The sequence below is a fragment of the Heptranchias perlo genome, chromosome 10, assembly GCF_035084215.1.
Source record: "Heptranchias perlo isolate sHepPer1 chromosome 10, sHepPer1.hap1, whole genome shotgun sequence".
Taxonomy (NCBI): Eukaryota; Metazoa; Chordata; class Chondrichthyes; order Hexanchiformes; family Hexanchidae; genus Heptranchias; species Heptranchias perlo.
Window position 1 is genome coordinate 4,419,848 of NC_090334.1, and position 21,874 is coordinate 4,441,721.

The window sequence follows — 21,874 nt, forward strand, 5'->3', positions numbered from 1 at the left end:
ATTTAATGTTGAACTTTTTTTTGCTTTGACAGGAAATGCTGCAGCCCTATGACTTCAGCAAGTTCCATGCTCTGAAACCCAAGCTGCTGGAGGCAGTGGATGAAATGTTAGCCAATCACATCGCTCAACTGATGAACTTGATCCGGCACGAAGAGGCGACAGCGCCAGCACAGGCTGTGACTGGTGGGGCGTTTGACGGCAACCTTAACGGGCCCTTTAATGAAGGGTATGGTGAGGGCGCTGGAGCAGGAATAGATGAGAGTGAGTGGATTGTGGCAAGGGAGAAGTCAAAGTACGATGAAATTTTCTACATGCTTTCACCAATTAATGGCAAAATCAGCGGGAACAGTGCAAAGAAAGAAATGGTCAAGTCTAAATTGCCAAACATTGTCTTGGGGAAGATCTGGAAACTGGCTGACTGGAATCGTGACGGAATGCTGGACGATGAGGAATTTGCTCTGGCCTGTCACCTGATTAAGATAAAACTCGAAGGTTATGATTTGCCCAGTGAATTGCCAGGGCACCTCATACCTCCATCCCAAAGAAAGAACTGAATCCATTCAGCAGTTTAGAGTAGAGACAAATTGGTGAATGGGTTGCAAAAAGAGCTGTTCAGTTAATTCTGGGGGAGGACGGGCTTGAGGAGGCTGTAGATTTTGGGTAAATAGATCTATTTTCTATATAATATAAAGCTAAGCTGGGCACTTAACCATTTTTGCTAAATCAAGTGCTGATGCATTTTAACTGACAGATATAAAAATGAGTGGGTCTCACTGCAGTTTCTAACATCTCCCTAGAGTGTGACACAATGTCAGCACTTGATGCAGGCTGTCACAAACCTCTAATTTACGCGATGGAGTACCTCTACATAGCTTTGTGTATCTGAAATGTCCTGACTGGCTTCAGGTGTGTAGAAACATTGTCACCTTTCCTCCCGTGTCCACCTCTCTTATTTCTCTCCTCTCCGCCGTGCTTCTGTTCTCTGGGTGGCTGGGCAATCTGAACAGGTTTGACCTGGAGGGTATGACCAAGGCAGGCGGGCTTTCCGCTCCTGAACAGGCTGGAAACTTCCAGATAACCGTGCACCACCCCGTCAGTTCAATGTTTGTTACAGCCTTCATCCCTTGCGTAAAGCATTTCACGTCTGCACTCGTAGAACTGACAGCTGGTTGCAAATAGGCAAAACTCACTCAATGGAGGCTTGTGGTGTAGGTTGATACTTCAAGCCAGTCCTTGGTTTCAACTACCCTGGTGTGTGACCATGTGACCATTGCAGTACTGGGCTAGCCCATTGTATAAGTGTTAAATTTGTTACAGCTGTCAAAGTTAAATACTGCGTCAGCCCGATGTAAAAGATTTATTTATTGATGATATTTGATAGTCAGTTAAAATATTCTAGGAAAAATGGTCTGGTGACCAAAATTATGAAACACTGTCCTACCATGGAATATTGGTTTAAAAATTAGGGAGGGAAAAGTTTCCTGTGCAGTCAGTGAGACATTGGCCTCAGCCAGCAAGAACCAGAAGTACAGCTAGAAGGAGGCAAGACTTGAATCCTGGGATCTGTGTAGTAGAGTGACACTGAATCGTGGGACGGAGAGTGAACTCCACAGCAATGAAGTGACTGAATTTTATTGAGCTGAATTTGAAAGAAACATTCCATTTTAATTTCTCCAAATAGTGGCTTCTGCTGTAACAGGTGATTCGAGTATTAGTCTTGACCACAACAAAATGTGCAAGCTGAACATTGTTGAAAGGGACGTGTGTTTAACTGCATTACCGCACATTACTGCGTGTGCTAAAAGTAGATACGTTACCTGCACACTTAATGGCTTGTCTTGTTCCCCTTGCCACTGCGCTTCACAGTTACTTGTTTTGGAGACTGCAAGTGAACTGATCTTGTGTTCAAAACTATGCCCTGCAGGGACATGCAGGCTCACTCCTGTCATTATAGCAAGAATGGTGAGCCTTGAGGTGTACTCATTATTTAGAATAGCAACAACTTGCATTTATACTGCAATTTTAACGAAGAAAAACTCCCAAAGTGCTTCAAGAAGGAGCAGTCAGCAAAAAAAATTGACATTGGCAGTGGGGGTGTAAAAGGAGGGGCACACACCAGGCTGATCCCAAGCTGCCACTCAGTAGTTTCCAAACATAAGGAAATGTCATCAGGGGAATGAGAGATGCTGATAAGTGTGCAGCTGTATCAGTCTGTGGGTTTACTGCAAAATAATTTGATCCAAGAGGTTACACGTGCACTCATTCTTCTCTCAAATTTGGACGTACTGTCCTCCTGAAAATATAAGCGGAGGGAGGAAAGCTGCTGTTCCAAACTAAACTGGGCTAAATCTTTATCAGAACTGCTCAGGACTTGGTGTTTGGGGAGTGGGCAGATATTTGTGAAACTGCATTCCTTATTGAAACATCAAGTGCCAAAATCAGTGCATCAACTGGCAGGAGAAACTGAGTCTGAATGATGAAAAGTTACTTTGAAGTGTTGGCATATTTGACATTTTTGTAAAATCAAAAGGTCAGAATAATTGCCAACTGTGTGCAGAATGTGTTCACGTTTGTCCTTTTAACATTTCTCCTGACTCTACATGATTTTGCTGTGCATTTAAATGATATGCAGAATCAATGAAGTGTAACTTTCTTTTGATCTTCTGTAATTTCTTGACAGGGTGAAGTACTGAAAATCGTAATTTCAGAGCTGATGAGATCATATTGGTTAATACACTGTATTGCAAATCGCTTTTCATCCAGAACTTTTAGGAAAGGTTCCATTTTTAAACTCGGCCGGCTTCAATGCAATAGAGGGACAAACCTGATTTAGGTCAGTTTCGTTCAGTGCTGATGACTCGAATGTAGGTTTTTGCCAGATAAACTTTGTTTTATGTTGCATCATTTATGAAGTGTAGATAACTTAAGTATATTTCTATTTACTCAGGCCTATGAGGCAGTTTCAGGGCAATATATAAAATATTGAATGTGACAACTGTACAGGGACTGCTGCTAAATATTGATGAGAAATATTAGAAGGTGCCAATCGCAACTTCTCTGTGACCCGTTTGAGAGGAATTGCAATAAACCTTTATTGAGTGGTGGCACAATCGCAGCTGAAGATCCCAGTTGCTTAATGGTGGTGACTGGTCCTGGGAGAAGCCAGCAGATTACAGCTTCAGAGTGGATTCAGGCTGTTGCAAGTGACCTCATGATGCCAGTGAGGAACATACCGTCCATGTGCCCACAAGTAGTGTCCAGCTCCCAAACTTGTCAATACTGCATCTCGAGTTTTATCACCAGGTATTATTGATAATTTATAGTAAAACTGCAATTTAAAAAAAAAAATGAATTTATTTAGAAATAACCAATTTGTCTCCTAAAGTGGGAGTGTCAGAATTTTAAGCGTGATACACTATATGTAATTCATGACATTAGTCTGCCTATATATTGCAGAAGCTGTCAGTTCTTTTCGATTTTTGGCCAGAACGTCACCCGCTGTTCTACCTGACTCGAAACTAGTATCGCTGTTGTTCTTTAATTGCCACTGAACCTATTTCTGCTGTTCTGGGTAATTCTGTTAATAGCACTGGTTATAAGGTGTGTGCAGTCTCGTTGTATAGCTTGCCCTGCATTCTAAACCTCTGTTGCAAATGGCAGACTGTGATAGCTCGGAGCTAGGATGGTGAATGCTACCGCCTCCTAAACTGAGAACGTGGAGGTAGCTTTAGCCAAAGAGCAGGATGAGGCAACTGGTGACTGCCACCTGCAGGCTATATAACCACTGAAATGTTGTCTTACAGAAGGCCCTCGGTTGTGCAGTAATACAGCTATCTGCCATACTGGAACAGTATTATCGCAGTGCTGGTCCTTAAAAGCACTATGTATATTACAGGCGATCCCAGATAGCTGTCAATGAAGCTGCTTGATTGATACATGTTTATTTATAGGAATAGAAGTCATAAATGTGCAGAGTTAAATTTACATTTAGAAATGAAATACGGGGAATAACAGGCGATTGCGTTAAGTTTGCAGCATAGCTCTCCCTACATCAGAAAAAACACCAACTGGAATCTAATAAAAGACAAATCCTGACTGAGAATCTAGTGCTCTGGGGTCCTGGTGACTCATGATTAGCTATCTGAAGGAGTAGCAAGGCAGATGCTACATGTCCAAATCAGGGTTCACATCCCCCACCTTCCAGCCAGAAGATGAGTGTTCACTCATTCTGCACTGAAATTTGGACAAAATTCTTTTTTTTAAAAAAACATTCTTTGATGCCTATTTATGAAATCCTATGCTTACCTGGAAATTATTGCCTCTATATTAATGGAATGCATCCATTCTACAGAGAGCCGGCTTCTTAGTACTGTAGCTCTCCTTCAGACCACACTGCTTGGGTGTTTGATTCCTTACAAGGCAGTAAACCAGAACCTGCTGCAATTAAGAGTTACAAGTTAGAGAGGTTGGTAGTGTGGGGGCTGGATGAATGTTGGTTCTGAGCTTTGAAATGAAGAATGACCCGGCGGTGGGCGGCCCATTGAATTTTCCAGTTTACTGCCCCTGGACGGCAACCAAATCTACCATCCAATTGAAAGTTGCAGCTATGAAACAAAGCCTTCTCTAACCATCTGAGTAGTCTCGTAACTGAAGTGTGCACTATTGAGTAATTTTCGAAGAAAGTTTACTGCAGATGTGATATCATGGGGGATGGGCCTTGGTGACTGATGTTAATTTTCACCTGTAATCTCGTGACAATCTCAAAATAAAGGAAATGGAAGCAAAAGTCAAACAGTACACAGTCATCCAAGCTCTTTTGGCACCCTCATTTCAAGCACTGTTTTTAATAAGTACAGTATCCTGTAAGGAAAGTTTTCCCATTGGAGAGCCCGTGTTTTTTTTTTGTTAATATAGCCAAAAGGTTTTCTGTGTAGTTCCACATGAACAGCTAGAATGAGGGGGCGTTATATTTAGATCTGGTACAGTGTCCCATTTCTTACATTAATATAATTAATTCTCTCTGTGCCAATTATTATGTGGAGTCATCGTTAAAGTTGTGTCCTTAAACTGAAAGAATACATTGAGCGTTGGACTTTTTATAATGTGAGATTTTCCCTGTTGTCTTGCCATAGTCCCAGAGCTTAACTTTGAAAATGACTATTTTCTTTCTCAAGTATACTGTGCATTTTTCCTAAAAAAAAAATAATTCCAAAAGTGGGCGCTGCGAATTATACATCTAAAACACTCCCATTTTCCCAAAAATTCTTGGTCCAGACAGTTATCGTGTATTGTACTTGAAGATTTACGTTCTTACTTTGCATTTGACGTTGTCCTATGACATCAGTCCTTATTCCTATGTTAAGATCTGTTAAATCTCCTTTTACTGTTGCATTTGCTTTGATTTTAATTGCTATTGCTTTTGCTTATAGTATTTTATGTAACTAAGCAGCATGTTCTCCTGCATCTTCTACCTCAACTTGTGTTACCCTCTTTGTGTCCAACCAGTTATGCGATTCTGCTTTTTGTCCAATAGTTTTTCTAACTGCATGCTCCAGGATTCTGTTTGGTGGGTTGCTAGCTTGTCTTCCAGCTTGAGATTGTATTGAGTTGGAGAACTTCACTATGGATGCTGTTAGTTTAAGTTTTCTTATTAAGAGTTTAGAGGCAGTTAAATTCAAGTATCTTTATTTGGGACCCTCGACACTGTGTCACAGCTCAGTGATCAGACTGGATGTGGGACCCTCGACACTGTGTCACAGCTCAGTGATCAGGCTGGATGTGCTTTATGTACCCTAAAACTAAGTTTTTTTTTCTCTGTTTATATAATGTGATTTTTTTTTTAGATAAATTTATACTCCAATGGAACATGAAAAACCTTGTGTTTGTGTCTTGACAATGATGCCTGGTGTACAAGACTAAACATTTGCCCACACATCGCACCATAGCTTTACCAATACAAAAACATACTACGCCAATCTTACCTAATTTTAATATTTTAAAAGAAATTGAAGCATCAAATTGTCCTCCCTTCCATTTTAATCTCACGTTTTAAATCTTATTCAAAGATAAATGACCAGAAATTAGCTGCACTGCAGAGCTGCCAAATCCCACCTCCCACTGCAAACTGTTACTGCTTGTGCCACTCCCACAGCTGCATACATTCCTTCAAAAGAATCCTCAACAAAATATGAACGATGAGGCCAGCCTGACTGCTGCGATGAGCACTGTGTTGCCACTGTTCCTGGCAGGCATCCTGTATCCAAGGAATTTATACCAGCTGTGGCATTTTTTTGTGTGCTGGAGAAATGGACAGGTGTACAGATGAAATTGTGTAAGTAAAGGTGCAAATTGTTGGAGAATCCCAATTGAAGTGAAACCATTCCAAATATACAGGACCAGCTTGGTGCTCAAATTGTGCACCTGTGATACAGCCACATTGATCCTGAGACTGACAACATGCTTGCAGCCAGTGCAGAGCAGCATCAGCAGAACATTGAAGCCAGAGACCATGCAGATAAAATGGGTCTGGGTTAAGGGAGTGAGGTCGATCCCTTGTAAATTAGACCATGGTGATGAGTTTAACAGACTAATTCCACTGGGAAAGGGGAGGGAAATGACTGGTATGATGGATTAGTGAATGCACTCTGACATCGAATGATTAGTACCACACACATACAAAACCAAAATACTGCCAGAGAGGTTTTTCCAAAGTGCCTTGCTTAGAATTCATGTAAAAGGCCAATATAATTTTAGTTTGTGTCACAGTAGCAGGTCAGTGGATTTTGTTGCAGACCAATGACTTTGATTAGCTGCTGATCCTGTTCTTTGTCCTTGCAGCCTTCTTTCTGCAGCTGTTACCTATCAATGCATTCCGTAATGTACTGTATATTTGTGGAGCAAACTGCTGCTCAGCACATTGAGGTGTGAATGCATTGTCTTCAAAGTATTCCTCGGTTGTTTGCAATGGAATGTTGTAGGTACTGTACGTACTATCCTTGGAGTAATCTCATTTAACTGGAATATGGTCAAATATCGGGCTGCCCGCATGGTTTGTGTGAGGAGGTTTAAAGTGATACTGTATGAATACATTTTAAAAACCTACTTATGATTTAGTTACTAGTCTCCATAAACTCTAAATCTGGATTTGGACTTTAAGTTTAAATGTGGCATGTTTTTTTCAATTATTTCTATATTTGGAGAAGATGGAATTTTATAATTTTAGAATTGTTATGTTTACATCTTCAATGTAAAATTGCATAAAAACATTCTCAAATAAAATCTTGGTTTCTAACTAAATATACCTTTTTTAATTAGTGTTTTTGTCCTCCATATCTGCTCCTTGCATACATCTTCATACATCCTTGAGGTAGGAGAGTGAGTGACCAGGCAAAATGCATACTATGTAACAAGAGATTGAGCCTTTTTCCCTCTGCAGTTGGGTCTGTGCATGGGCACTGACGGTTCTGTATTTTTACCTGGGGGATACAGCTCACTCATTCTGATTGGTATATCCATCATATCTTGCATACCCTTTGAGGGAGTGTTCTCTCTCTCTCTCGGGGAGGGGGTGAAAGGTACACTTTCTTGATCTAACAATGAGAGCTATGCTAACCTCCATGATGGTGTGGGCTGGGGCTGGGGAGACATCAAGGCTGGTCCTGGTCATTGTTACCTTCCAGATTGCTGTCCAGAATAGTTGGATCTGAGAATAGGACCAGAATACAGAACCAGTGCCTTTCTCCAGGCCTCCTCTGGCAGCAAAGGCCAGGGTCTGTGCAGTACACTTGATGTATGAATTTGAGTTTGCCCTCATAACAAATAGCAGAATGTAAAAGAATTTATTGACACGGCCTTAAAGGCTTGAGGGAAGTCTACTAAATGTGCAGCAGAGGGTAGCATCTAATGTGTAGTCTTCAAGTTTGCATTTTGACCACACAATTAACAATTAACAATCAACAGGTGCTATGAAGTTTCATCTGCTCACCTAGTCATGGTGGTTCAGTTGGCCCATATGGATGCTGTACAATAGCTACCAATATATCTGAACATTGCTCAACTTTTCTCCAGTTAATTCTGCACATCTTGAAAAACTAAACCAAACTTGGAGCTGTTAGTCCCTGAACTCAAGTCCTGGAACATGTCGCCTCCCAAATCCGTGCCTATTTTTCACGCAACTCCGTGTTTGAATCCCTCCAATCAGGTTTCCACCCTGCCACTGTACTGAAACGGCCCTTATCAAAGTCACAAATGACATCCTATGTGACCGTGGTAAACTATCCCTCCTCATCCTTCTCGACCTGTCTGCAGCCTTTGACACGATTGACCCCACCGTCCACCTCCAACGCCTCTCCTCCATCGTCCAGCTGGGTGGAACTGCGCTTGCCAGGTCCCATTCTTATCTATCCAGTCATAGCCAGAGAATCACCTGCAATGGTTTCCTCTTCCCACTCCCGCACCATTACCTCTGGAGTCCTCCAAGGATCTATCCTTTGCCCCCTCCTATTTCTCATCTACATGCTGCCCGTCGGCGACATCATCCAAAAACATGATGTCAGATTCTACATGTACGTTGATGACACCCAGCTCTACCTCTCAACCACCTCCCTCGACCTCTTCTCTCTCATTTGTCACATTGCTTGTCTGACATTCAGTACTGGATGAGCAAAAATTTCCTCCAATTAAATATTGGGAAGACTGAAATCATTGTCTTTGGTCCCCGCTGCCAACTCTGTTCCCTAGCCACTGACTCCATCCTCTCTGGCCACTGAGGCGGAACCAGACCGTTCACAACCTTGGCGTCCTATTTGACCCTAAGATGAGCTTCCTATCATATGGGGGGTGGCAGTATCAATTAAGGATATTGCAGTACTGGAGAGAGAGGTTGTCCTGGAGGGGTCAAGGACAGAATCTATTTGGTTAGAGTTAAGAAATGAGAGGTGCCATTACACTACTGGGTGTATTCTATTGGCCATCAACTAATGGGAAGGATATAGAGGAGCAAATTTGCAGGGAAATTAGAGAGATGCAAAAGCTGTAGAGTAGTGATAACTGGGGACTCCAACTATCCTAATATAGACTGGGATAACAATATAAAGGGCAAAGAGGGGGAGGAATTTTTGAAATGTGTACAGGATAACTTTCTTAACCAGTACGTTTCTGGCCCAATGAGGAAGGAGGCATTGCTGGACTTGGTTCTAGCGAATGAGGTGGGCCAAGTGGAGCAAGTGCCAGTGAGGGAGCATTTAGGGAGCAGTGATCATAGTATCATAAGGTTTAGAATTGCTATGGAAAAGGACACAGACCATTCTAAAGTAAAAATACTCAATTGGAGGGGGGCAATTTCAATGGCATGAGAACAGATCTGGCCTGGGTAAATTGGAATCAATGATTAGCAGGCAAAACTGTAATTGAACAGTGGGCAGCCTTTAAAGAGGAGATGGTTTGGGTATAGTCTAGGCACATTCCCATGAGGCAGAAAGGTAAGGCAACTAAAGCCAGAGCTCCCTGGATGACAAAAGAGATAGTAAGATGAAATGGGAAAAAAGGGCGTACGACAGATGTCAGGTTGATAACGCAAGTGAGAACCAGGCAGAATATATAAAGTTCAGAGGAGAAGTGAAAAAGCAAATAAGGGGCAAAAAGAGAGCATAATAGGTTGGCGACCAACATAAAAGGGAATCCAAAAGTCTTCTACAGGCATGTAAACGTGTAGTAAGAGGAGGGGTGGGGCCGAGTAGGGACCATAAAGGAGATCTACTCACGATGGCTGAGGTACTAAATGAGTACTTTGCATCTGTACCAAGGAAGAAGATGCTGCCAGAGTCTCAGTAAAGGAAGATGTAGTTGAGATACTGGATGGGCTAAAAATTGATAAAGAAGTAGTATTTGAAAGGCTAGCTGTACTTAAAGTAGATAAGTCATCCAGTCCAGATGGGATGCATTCTAGGTTGCTGAGGGAAGTAAGGATGGAAATTGCGGAGGTACGGCCATAATCTTCCAAACATCCTTAGATATTGGGGTGGAGCCAGAGGACTGGAGAATTGCAAATGTTACACCCTTGTTCAAAAAAGGGTGTAAGGATAAACTCAGCAACTATAGGCCACTCAGTTTAACCTCAGTGGTGGGGAAACTTTTAGAAACGATAATCCGGGATAGAATTAACAGTCACTTGGACGAGTGTGGATCGATTAGGGAAAGCCAGCACTGATTTGTTAAAGGCAAACTGTGTTTAACTAACCTGAGTTTTTTTTAAGAGGTAACAGAGGGGGGTTGATGAGGGCAATGCAGTTGATGTGAAGTATATGAACTTTCAAAAGGCGTTTGATAAAGTGCAGCATGGTAGGCTTATCATCAAGATTGCGGCCATGGAATAAAGGGGGCAGTGGCAACATGGATACAGAATTAGCTACGGGACGGGAAACTAAAAGTAGTGGTGACCGGTTGTTTTTCAGACTGGAGGGAGGTATACAGTGGTGTTCCCCAGGGGTCGGTGCTGGGACAACTGCTTTTCTTGATACGTGTTAATGACTTGGACTTGGGTGTACAGGGCACAATTTCAAAATTTGTAGATGACACAAAACTTGGAAGGGTGGTAAACAGTGAGGAAGATAGTGATAGACTTCAAGAGGATATAGACAGGCTGGTGGCATAGGGGGGACACGTGGCAGATGAAATTTAATGCAAAAGAATGCGAAGTTATACATTTCAGTAGGAAGAACAAGGCGAAGCAACATAAACTAGAAGGCACAATTCTAAAAGGGGTACAGGAACAGAGAGATCTGGGGGGTATATGTGCACAAATCGTTGAAGTTGGCAGGGCAGGTTGAGAGAGTGGTTAAAAAAGCATACGGGATCCTGGGCTTTATAAATAGAGGCATAGAGTACAAAAGCAAGGAAGTTATGTTGAACCTTTATAAAACACTGGCTCAGCCACAACTGGAATATTGTGTCCAGTTCTGGGCACCGCACTTAAAGATGTGAAGGCCTTAGAGGGGGTGCAGAAGAGACTTACTAGAATGATTCCAGGGATGAGGGACTTTAGTTACGTGGATAGACTGGAGAGGCTGGGGTTGTTCTCCTTGGAACAGAGAAAGTTGCGAGGAGATTTGATGGAGGTATTCAAAATCATGAAGGGTCTAGACAGTAGAGAGAAACTGTTCCCATTGGCGGAAGGGTCAAGAACCAGAGGACATAGATTTAAGGTGATTGGCAAAAGAACCAAAGGTGACATGAGGAAAAACTTTTACACAGCAAGTGGTTAGGATCAGGAATGCACGGCCCGAGGAGATGGTGGAGGCAGATTCAATCATGGTCTTCAAAAGGGAACTGGATAAGTACTTAAAAGGAAAAAATTTGCAGAGCTACGGGGATAAGGTTGGGGAGTGGGACCAGCTGGATTACTCTTGCATAGAGTCGTTGCGCACTCGATGGGCCGAATGGCCTCCTTCTGTGCTGTAACCTTTCTATGATTCTATATCCGCTCCATCACTGAGACTGCCCACTTCCACCTCCGTAACATCGCCCGCCTCAGCTCATCGGCTGCTGAAATCCTCATCCATGTCTTTGTTACCTCTAATGTGGAGATGCCGGTATAGTTCCGCACCCATGAGGACGGCCTCAACCGGGATCTTGGGTTCATGTCACGCAACACGTAACCCCACCAGCAGGAAAAAAAAGTTATCTGTTTTTAATACAACTGGACATTCTCTCTCTCTGCCTTTTGGGTCTCATTCTCTCTCTGTGTAATCTGACCCATTGTGTATTCAGTATACTGGGATGTAATGTTTTCCGTGGCTAACCTGTCTGAACACCAACGACACCTTTGATTGCTGTGTTTGTCTCCCAGCCTAATATATGCTATGCAATTTTAAAAACCCTTCACTCACTCACCTGACGAAGGAGGAAAGCTTGTGATTTTCAAATAAAACTGTTGGACTAGAACCTGGTGTTGTAAGATTTCTTACATTTGTTACCTCGAGACTGGATTATTCCAATGGTCTCCTGACTGGCCTCCCATCTTCCACCCTCCATAAACTTGAGCTCATCCAAAATTCTGCTGCCCATTTCCTAACTCGCACCAAGTCCTGTTCTCCCATCACCCCTGTGCTTGTGACCTACATTGGCTCTTGGTCTGGGAATGCCTTGATTTTAAAATTCTCCTCCTTGTTTTCAAATCCCTCCTTGGCCTCTTCCCCTCCCCATCTCTGTAACCTCCTCCAGCCCTACAACCCTCTGAGAACTCTCTGCTCCTCCAATTCTTGCCTCTTGCACATTCCCGATTTTAATCGCTCCACCATTACTGGCCGTGGCTTCAGTTGCCTCTCCTCCTTTAAGACGCTCCTTAAAACCTATCTCTTTGACCAAGCTTTTGGTCACCTGTCCTAATACCTCCTCATGTGGCTCGGTGTGAACTTTTGTTTGATAATCGCTCCTTTGAAGTGCCTTGGGATGTTTTACGATGTTAAAGGCGCTATATAAATGCAAGTTGTTGTTACTGAACTCCGGTGATCATCTTGATTAAATTATTTTCTTACATTAACCAAACTCTTGATTCTTTGATCTTGTGCTGTCCAACACAGCCTCTGGAATAATACTTAACTGTGTGGCTGGGGAGAACACCTGAGTTTGTTAAACAAAGGTTTCACTGGGAAGCATGAGGTTCCCTATGCAACTATGGAGGTGCTGGGGAATGGAACACTTTGCTAGATTTTGTGCTCAAGTCTCTGGAGCGGGGCAACCTTCTGACAGAGGGGAGAGTGCTTACACCGACATCCATCAGGGATTGGGTTGACACCGCTGAAACCCATTTCACATATTACTCTTGCAGCCATTAGAGAGAGTCGATGCTTTCACCCATTTGCTCTGTGCTGGATTTGAACCCAGTTGTGTTAATTCAGAGTGAGATACCTGCCTTCTCCATGTTGTACTTTTACTTTCAAGCACTTTCCCAACCATGCAACTGTTGACCTGTTAAGTTATCTGTTAGTCACCAAACTTGACCCAGCTCCTGTGTCAGCTTTAGAACCAAAAACGTGTGACGATTCTGGTAAAATCAACCTTTGCCTTCTCTGCTAACAATCTGAACAGTTTATTACCCATTGGTATCAAGACTTCCTTATCCTTATCTATATGCAAAGAATTTTTATATGGTGTCTTGTAATTACAGGCATTCATCAACCCTTCAATCACCATAGGAGAGTTTCCTTGTCTTGGCTTTTTCTGGGTGTGGAGGTTGATTATTTGGCAGCCGCCCTCCTGGTTTTGATGTGGAAAAATGTGTCCTGAACATCTCAAAAAGCAGCCTTTATATTAAAGTCTTGCAGTTAGTATGCATGCATCAAACAGCCAAAGTGTCCCTCGCTCAAAAGTTGTTGCATTATCACACATGCTAAGTGTCTGGGGAAAATCATAGAATCTTACAGCATAGATGGGGGCCATTCGGCCCATCGTGCCTGTGCCGGCTCTTTGAAAGAGCAATCCAATTAGTCGCAATCCAATTAGTCACACTCCCTGCTGCTTCCCCATAGCCCTTCAATTTTCTCCTTCAAGTATTTATCCATTTCCCTTTTGAAAGTTACTATTGAATCTGCTTCCACCACCCTTTCAGGTATGTATTCCAGATCATCATAACTTACTGCGTTAAAAAAAAATTCTCATCTCACCTCTGGTTCTTTTGCCAATTACCTTAAATCTTTGTCCTCTGGTTACTGATCCTTCTGCCATTGGAAACAGTTTCTCCTTATTTGCTCTATCTAAACCCTTCATGATTTTGAATGCCTCTATTAAATCTCCTCTTAACCTTCCCTGCTCTAAAGAGAACAACCCCAGCTTCTCTAGTCTCTCCAGGTAACTGAAGTCCCTCATCCTTGGTACCATCCTCTCCAAGGCCTTGACATTCTTCCTAAAGTGTAGTGCCCAAAATTGGACACAATACTCCAGCTGAGGCCTAACCAGTGTTTTATAAAGGTTTAGCATAACTTCCTTGCTTTTATATTCTATGCCTCTTTAAAAAAGTCCAGGATCCCATCTGCTTTTTTAACAGCCTTATCAATTTGTCCTGCCACCTTCAAAGATTTCTGTACATAAACCCCCAGGTCTCTCTGTTCCTGCACCCCTTTTAAAATTGTACCATTTAGTTTATATAAATAGAGCAGCAAATCACTGTTAACAGCAATGGGGATTGCTTGAAATATCTCTCCGTAAGCAGGAAACCGACTGGCAAACAGCAAAAGCGGGAACTACTAAACACTCTCAACCAAACCAGCCAATGGAATTACTCAAAACATTTCTTCAAACTGTTTTCAGTATCCATCTTGGTTTCTCTCTGACACTAGGATTCATATCTAAAAGTTAAATTGATACACAAATAATTCATAAAACCATTAAACTTACCTGTAGAGTTACTACTGCTGTGTTACAAATTGTTCCAGAGGCCTATCAGTTTCTCAGGGCTTGGGCCTTGAGTTTTTGTGGTAGTATTCCTTTGATGGTCTTTGTTGTCCATATTTTTATCTCCAAGTCAGCCCAGATGCTTAGCTTACACGGTCTGCAAAGATGGGACATTACAAACGTCAGGTTTGTGCTAGATATTTTTGTTCCAGTTCAGCATCGGCAGTTGCCCAGATATTGAGCAGGTAAAGGTGCACTCCAAATCGTAGGGGATGTGAGGTCCGCTTATGGGCGCAGTTGGTGATACTGAACCCAAGTAGAATATCGTAACATCCAAAAAAGTCGCACTTACAACAGAAGATGGAGTGTACATTGTGCTTCTACTGTATTAAATAGCGCAATCTCCCACTCACTGTGCAGTGAGCCGCGTCATGGGAGATCTACTAATGGGAACAACAATTTTCAAAATTTGATCCCACTGAGCAAAGAAGGACAAATATGTAAATATCTTAGCGAATGGTAAAAAATATAGGCAGATTAGATTGGGCAGCAAAAGAGAGTTTAAAAAGAACTGAATGAGAAAGAGAGAGAATGTGGGGAATAAGGACAACAGAGACATTGCCAAATGGCACTCAGAGATTAACAACTGGTAATGTGTTATTTATAGGTGCTGCCTCCCATTCGGGTATCCTAGTGTTTGTCTGTCTTAAGGGAAAAGATTCACGGAGTTGGGCTTGTTCTTATTGGAAAAGAGGAGACCTCGAAGTAGACCAATGGAATGTTTCAGGTTTATGGAGATTGACCAAATTAATCCAGGTAAAATGTTTCACTATGGGGAATGGTTCAAATTCAAGGAATATAAATTTAAAAATGAGGAAGTTAAGAGTAAAAGGGAAGTAGGGGGAACTTTGTTACCCAAACAGTAAGACAGCTGTGGAATAGGATACCAGGGAGGACATGGGGAGCAGGTGATCTATCAAAAAAAGATGAAATGCTTGTGCCTGAACAATCTCTTCCCTAAAAACTTTTATCATCTTACAGGAATGCTGCAGAACGAATCTTCTGGTGAAATATGACTTCACAATAAACGCAGGATGCTGCTTTAATGTGTATTTCTGTGCTCATCAAGTTGAAGTATGTTGGGTACAGCATAGACAGATGATGAATGAAACTGCCTTTAATCAGTCAAACACTCCCAGGACAGGTACAGTACTGGTTAAATACAGAGTAAAGCTCCCTCTACACTGTCCCATCAAACACTCCCAGGGCAGGTACAGCAAGGGTTAGATACAGAGTAAAGCTCCTCTACACTGTCCCATCAAACACTTCCAGGCCAGGTACAGCACTGATTCAGACCAATGCTACATGATATATGCGTAACTGGAGAAGATTTAGATTGGTAGAATGAGGAACATTTTTTCTGTGGGTTTTTAGGTAAAAGTATGTGTTAGATATGGGATTGGTTTTGTAGCTGATACATAAATATTTCAATACCAGTATCCTTGGAGCAGTAAAGTCTTATACCAAGGATCAATCATCAACCTCTTCTGTAGGGAACTCTTCTGCTCCTCTCGCACTCAGGATAGGATACAAGAAAAGACTTCTTTTCTGATGGGTAATTCTTGTTTCATCTTTAGCTTCCAATCTCCATCTTTCTATTGGAACCCTTCTTAGTTTAACCGTGTTATTTTGTCCAGACTCTTCTGAACCTTCCTCCCTTGTTCCTCAAGCTTCCAATACATTTTCCTATCCGCATTTCCTTCTTCCAATATCCCTAAATCAAGACTCATTGTTAGAGTAGGAGGCAAGATTGAAACTCATTGCACCATCTAATTCATTCTTTCCCAGGACCTTAAAACTGGAACTCCTTCAGCCTTCCCTTCCTACTACAATCTTTAGGCTGCTAAAACCTAAGGGTGTCAGCTAATCAATGCTACTGTTTTTTTTTCAATTGAGAAAACTAGGTGAAGGACCAAGGTTCATAGCGAAGGACACCAGCAAGGTTAAAAAGAGTCGGAGAGAAAATGAGGTAATGAAGTTTTAAGTCTGAGGATTAAGTCAGAGTTGGACACAGTGCAATAACTCCCAGTTTCAACGCAGTGAGGATTGAGTTACAGTACCAGACAATGCCATTGGTCCACATTTCCACAGTTTGAGGATGCAGGAGGAGCAAAGCTTTTAAAATGGACTGGCAATATAGTTTTTGAAAGCGTCATCTTGCATGGAGTGAAATGGTGACAAAATAGAAGTAATACTTGGAAAGGAAAGACGGAATTGTGGGTTTTTTAAATACTACTTTAAGTGCACAAACTACTGTAAAAAAAACATTCATCTGCAAGAATCTTAGGAAAACATAAGTCAAAGCTCACAAGTGTGGTCTCATCCTCATGTTCAAATTCCTTCATAACCTTACCCGTCCTTATCTCTGTAACCTCCTCCAGCCCTATACCCTCCGAGATCTATGCGCTTCTCTAACTCTGGCCTCTTGTGAATCCCCCACTTGCTTTTCCTTCACCCATCTAGGCCCTAAGCTCTGGAATTCCCTCCTCAAACTACTTCACCTCTCCACCTCTCTCACCTCCTTTAAGATGCTGCTTAAAACCTACCTCTTTGACCAAGCATTTGGTCACTTGTCCTAATATCTCCTTTGCTTCAGTGTCAAATTTTGTCTGATTACGGCTCCTATGAAGCTCTTTGGGATGTTTTACTCCGTTAAAGGCACTATATAAATGCAAGTTGTTGTTTGAATCTCCCCCTTCTCTCTTACTCATCACTTCCCCGGGCCCAGATTGCCTTTACTTTCTACGTATCATATATTTGAGTGTGGAAAGATACTACTGAATACATTTGAGCTGTGATATCATCTAATGGGGAGATGACGTTGAGGTTAATAATTTGAATAAGTTTTGTTCTTAATCTTTGCCCTCTTGTGTAGGGAGTGTCACTTTCTCCCTCCCCCTCCTAGTGTATTCAGTTTTTGCACCATTCCAGATCTGATTTCTGTGGCCTTTAACCGTGAAGTGGGTCAGGTGGTTGACTGGCTGACGAGGAGGAGGACTGTAAATGCCTTTGAGTTATTATCAAAGGTCACTGGAGGAAAAAAAAAGTTTTATGAGAGACCGGAGTAGAATAAAAAAGGAATAAGACCTAATTCTTTGTACGTGAGGTGCCGTTGATCAACATTGTAAGAGGCTTCCGCGATAACTGGTAGGAGATCATTGGTTTGTGTACCTCTTAGATTTTTTTTGTATTTTCTTCAGATGTTTCAAAACCGCCAACACTTCGCACTGTTTCTAAAACAGTAACGGGTATGTAGTGGAATAAATCAAATTCAAATTAGGTTAAGTTCCGCTGCTATACACTTGTTACTGAAAAATTGGGATAACTCTGTGACACAAAAAAGAAAGCTTGAATCCTAAGGTGTGAATGCCTGAGGACTCCTAGCCAGAAAATCTTGCTGAATTTTAAGGAACCTTCATCTGCTGAATGGTAGAAAAGATTTCACCAAGACTGGCTGCTTAACATGAATCCATCACTGACTGTGTACCCCTGCCTCCTCATTGTGGCTCAGTGGCTATCACCCTCTCCTCTGAGTCAGAAGATTGTTGGTTCAAGTCCCACTCCAGGGTCTTGAGCACAAAATCTAGGCTGACACTCCTGGTGCTGCACTGTTGGAGATGTTGTCTTTTGGAGGAGATGTTAAACCGAGGCACTGCCTGCCCTCCCAGGTGGACATTATCATATTGCTGTGTGTGGGACCTTGCTGTGCATAAACTGGCTGCTACATTTCCTACATTACAACAGTGACTAAACAACAAAAGTGCTTCATTGGCTGTAAAATGCTTTTGGATGTCCTGAAGTCATGAAAGGCGCTATATAAATGCAAGTTCTTTATTTATATCGCTCAGTACTCATTGGTATGGAATTTGACAGTCTTTTTCTTCCAGCATTGTTCAACTGATGCTGAGTTGAAGATTCCTGGCTCTCAATCACCCTTGTTAGATCAAGGACACCACCACTAAATGCTGCTGTTGCTACCCTATAGGTAGCAGGTACTGATAGCACTGGTTAATTGCTGGTGCTGTGCTTTTAGGGATTTAGCTTCGGATGAGATTTCTCATGGGTGAAGCTGCTTAACAAGGTCAGCCACGGCTCAGTGGTAGCACTTTTGCCTCTGGGTCAGAAGGTTGTCGGATCAAGTCCCAATCTAGAGACTTGAGCACAAAATCTAGGCTGGCACTCCAGTGCAGTACTGAGGGAATGCAGCACTGTCGGAGGTCCCGTCTTTTGAATGAGATACTAAACTGAGACCCAGTCTGCCCTCTCAGGGGAATGTAAAAGATCCCATGGCACTATTTTGAAGAAGAGTAGGCGAGTTCTCCCCTGTGTCCTGGCCAATATTTATCCCTCAATCAACATCACTTTAAAAAAAAAACAGATTATCTGTTAATTACCGCATTGCTGTTTGTGGGAACTTGCGGTGCGGAAATTGACTGCCGCGTTTCCTACATTACAACAGTGACTACTCATCAAAATTGGCTTAATTGGCTGTAAAGCCCTTTGGGATGTCCTGAGATCGTGAAAGGCGCTATATAAATGTAAGTCTTATATTGTTCATTTTGTCATCCTTCAATTTTTAAAATCTTAGTGCTTTAAATCAGCAGAGGAATGCTTGGAAAAGTAAGTGATCCGTATGGTATGAAGCAAATGAATTAATTAACACACATGGCTAAAGCACTGTGGGTTAATGATTATATCAACATACCTCGTACTGGGAATCAATAAATCGAACAAACCAGCAACCTGAGTTATCAGGACTCAGTGAGCATTTATTTTACAGAAAGGAACACAAAAAGCTAATGAATTCATTATTTGATGATGAGAAACCCTTTTTACACTTAAATATCCAGAGCTCAGCTGAATCATGTCCTGTAAAATATTAATCTTCCCACTAATTGTCAAATTATTCTCTTGTTATTTGTGCATATCGGTGCTGTCTAGTCCATGTGAGATTAAGGGGAAAGGACCTGCATCCAGGACCCTGCCAATGCTGCTCTAACTAGCTGTGGGGCAGAGGTGAATGTAGTCTAGGATGGCTTGCCATTGATTACCCTCTCCCTCCCATCCTGATGGATACTGTCAGTAATGAAAGCATTGGAGCTGGTTTCCTGTACACCAACCCTTGTAGGAGTTTGGAGTCTGTGTCCTCTACAGAACTCCTGGTGGGAGTTTGGGGTCTGTGTCCTCTACAGAACTCCTGGTGGGAGTTTGGGGTCTGTGTCCTCTACAGAACTCCTGGTGGGAGTTTGGGGTCTGTGTCCTGTATACTGCCGCTGGTGGGATTTTGGGGTCTGTGTCCTGTATACTGCCGCTGGTGGGATTTTGGGGTCTGTGTCCTGTATACTGCCGCTGGTGGGATTTTGGGGTCTGTGTCCTGTATACTGCCGCTGGTGGGATCTTGGGGTCTGTGTCCTGTATACTGCCGCTGGTGGGATTTTGGGGTCTGTGTCCTGTATACTGCCCCTGGTGGGAGTTTGGGGTCTGTGTCCTGTATACTGCCGCTGGTGGGATTTTGGGGTCTGTGTCCTGTATACTGCCGCTGGTGGGAGTTTGGGGTCTGTGTCCTGTATACTGCCGCTGGTGGGATTTTGGGGTCTGTGTCCTGTATACTGCCGCTGGTGGGATTTTGGGGTCTGTGTCCTGTATACTGCCCCTGGTGGGAGTATGGGGTCTGTGTCCTGTATACTGCCGCTGGTGGGAGTATGGGGTCTGTGTCCTGTATACTGCCCCTGGACGGAGTTTGGGGTCTGTGTCCTGTATACTGCCCCTGGACGGAGTTTGGGGTCTGTGTCCTGTATACTGCCCCTGGACGGAGTTTGGGGTCTGTGTCCTGTATACTGCCCCTGGTGGGATTTTGGGGTCTGTGTCCTGTATACTGCCCCTGGACGGAGTATGGGGTCTGTGTCCTGTATACTGCCCCTGGTGGGATTTTGGGGTCTGTGTCCTGTATACTGCCGCTGGTGGGATTTTGGGGTCTGTGTCCTGTATACTGCCGCTGGTGGGAGTTTGGGGTCTGTGTCCTGTATACTGCCGCTGGTGGGATTTTGGGGTCTGTGTCCTGTATACTGCCGCTGGTGGGATTTTGGGGTCTGTGTCCTGTATACTGCCCCTGGTGGGAGTATGGGGTCTGTGTCCTGTATACTGCCCCTGGACGGAGTTTGGGGTCTGTGTCCTGTATACTGCCGCTGGTGGGAGTATGGGGTCTGTGTCCTGTATACTGCCCCTGGACGGAGTTTGGGGTCTGTGTCCTGTATACTGCCCCTGGACGGAGTTTGGGGTCTGTGTCCTGTATACTGCCCCTGGTGGGATTTTGGGGTCTGTGTCCTGTATACTGCCCCTGGACGGAGTTTGGGGTCTGTGTCCTGTATACTGCCCCTGGTGGGATTTTGGGGTCTGTGTCCTGTATACTGCCCCTGGACGGAGTTTGGGGTCTGTGTCCTGTATACTGCCCCTGGTGGGATTTTGGGGTCTGTGTCCTGTATACTGCCCCTGGTGGGATTTTGGGGTCTGTGTCCGATATACTGCCCCTGGTGGGATTTTGGGGTCTGTGTCCTGTATACTGCCGCTGGTGGGATTTAGTGTCATAGAGTTATACAGCACGGATAGAGGCCCTTCGGCCCATTGTGTCCGTGCCGGCCATCAAGCCCAGTCTAATCTAATCCCATATGCCAGCATTTGGTCCGTAGCCTTGTATGCTATGGCATTTCAAGTGCTCATCCAAATGCTTCTTGAATGTTGTGAGGGTTCCTGCCTCCACAACCCTCTCAGGCAGTGAGTTCCAGACTCCAACCACGCTCTGGGTGAAAAAGTTCTTTCTCAAATCCCCTCTAAACCTCCTGCCTTTTACCTTGAATCTATGCCCCCTTGTTATAGAACCCTCAACGAAGGGAAAAAGCTCCTTAGTATCCATCCTATCTGTGCCCCTCATAATTTTGTACACCTCAATCATGTCCCCCCTCAGCCTCCTCTGCTCCAAGGAAAACAAACCCAATCTTCCCAGTCTCTCTTCATAGCTGAAGTGCTCCAGCCCTGGTAACATCCTGGTGAATCTCCTCTGCACCCTCTCCAAAGCGATCACATCCTTCCTGTAGTGCGGCGACCAGAACTGCACACAGTACTCCAGCTGTGGCCTAACCAGTGTTTTATACAGCTCCATCATAACCTCCTTGCTCTTATATTCTATGCCTCGGCTAATAAAGGCAAGTATCCCATATGCCTTCTTTACCACCTTATCTACCTGTTCCGCCGCCTTCAGGGATCTGTGAACTTGCACACCAAGATCCCTCTGACCCTCTGTCTTGCCTAGGGTCTTCCCATTCATTGTATATTCCCTTGCCTTGTTAGTCCCTCCAAAGTGCATCACCTCGCACTTTTCCGGGTTAAATTCCATTTGCCACTGTTCCGCCCATCTGACCAACCCATCTAT

General features: G+C 43.3%; 2 protein-coding genes across 2 annotated transcripts in view; both read left to right on the forward strand.

Moving 5' to 3' along the window:
* The window catches only part of LOC137326239 (EH domain-containing protein 4-like), a 75,141-nt gene extending 72,482 nt beyond the window's left edge, over nucleotides 1–2,659 (forward strand). Inside the window, exon 6 of the mRNA XM_067991150.1 lies at nucleotides 33–2,659. Within this exon, the coding sequence (XP_067847251.1) occupies nucleotides 33–554 (522 nt within the window). The 3' untranslated portion in view covers nucleotides 555–2,659. The remainder of the gene's footprint in view (nucleotides 1–32) is intronic.
* A 14,832-nt stretch (nucleotides 2,660–17,491) lies between these two features.
* sptbn5 (spectrin, beta, non-erythrocytic 5) overlaps nucleotides 17,492–21,874 on the forward strand; it is a 394,215-nt gene continuing 389,832 nt past the window's right edge. The window contains exon 1 of the mRNA XM_067991151.1: nucleotides 17,492–17,595. The gene's annotated coding sequence lies outside the window, so the exon portion shown is untranslated. The remainder of the gene's footprint in view (nucleotides 17,596–21,874) is intronic.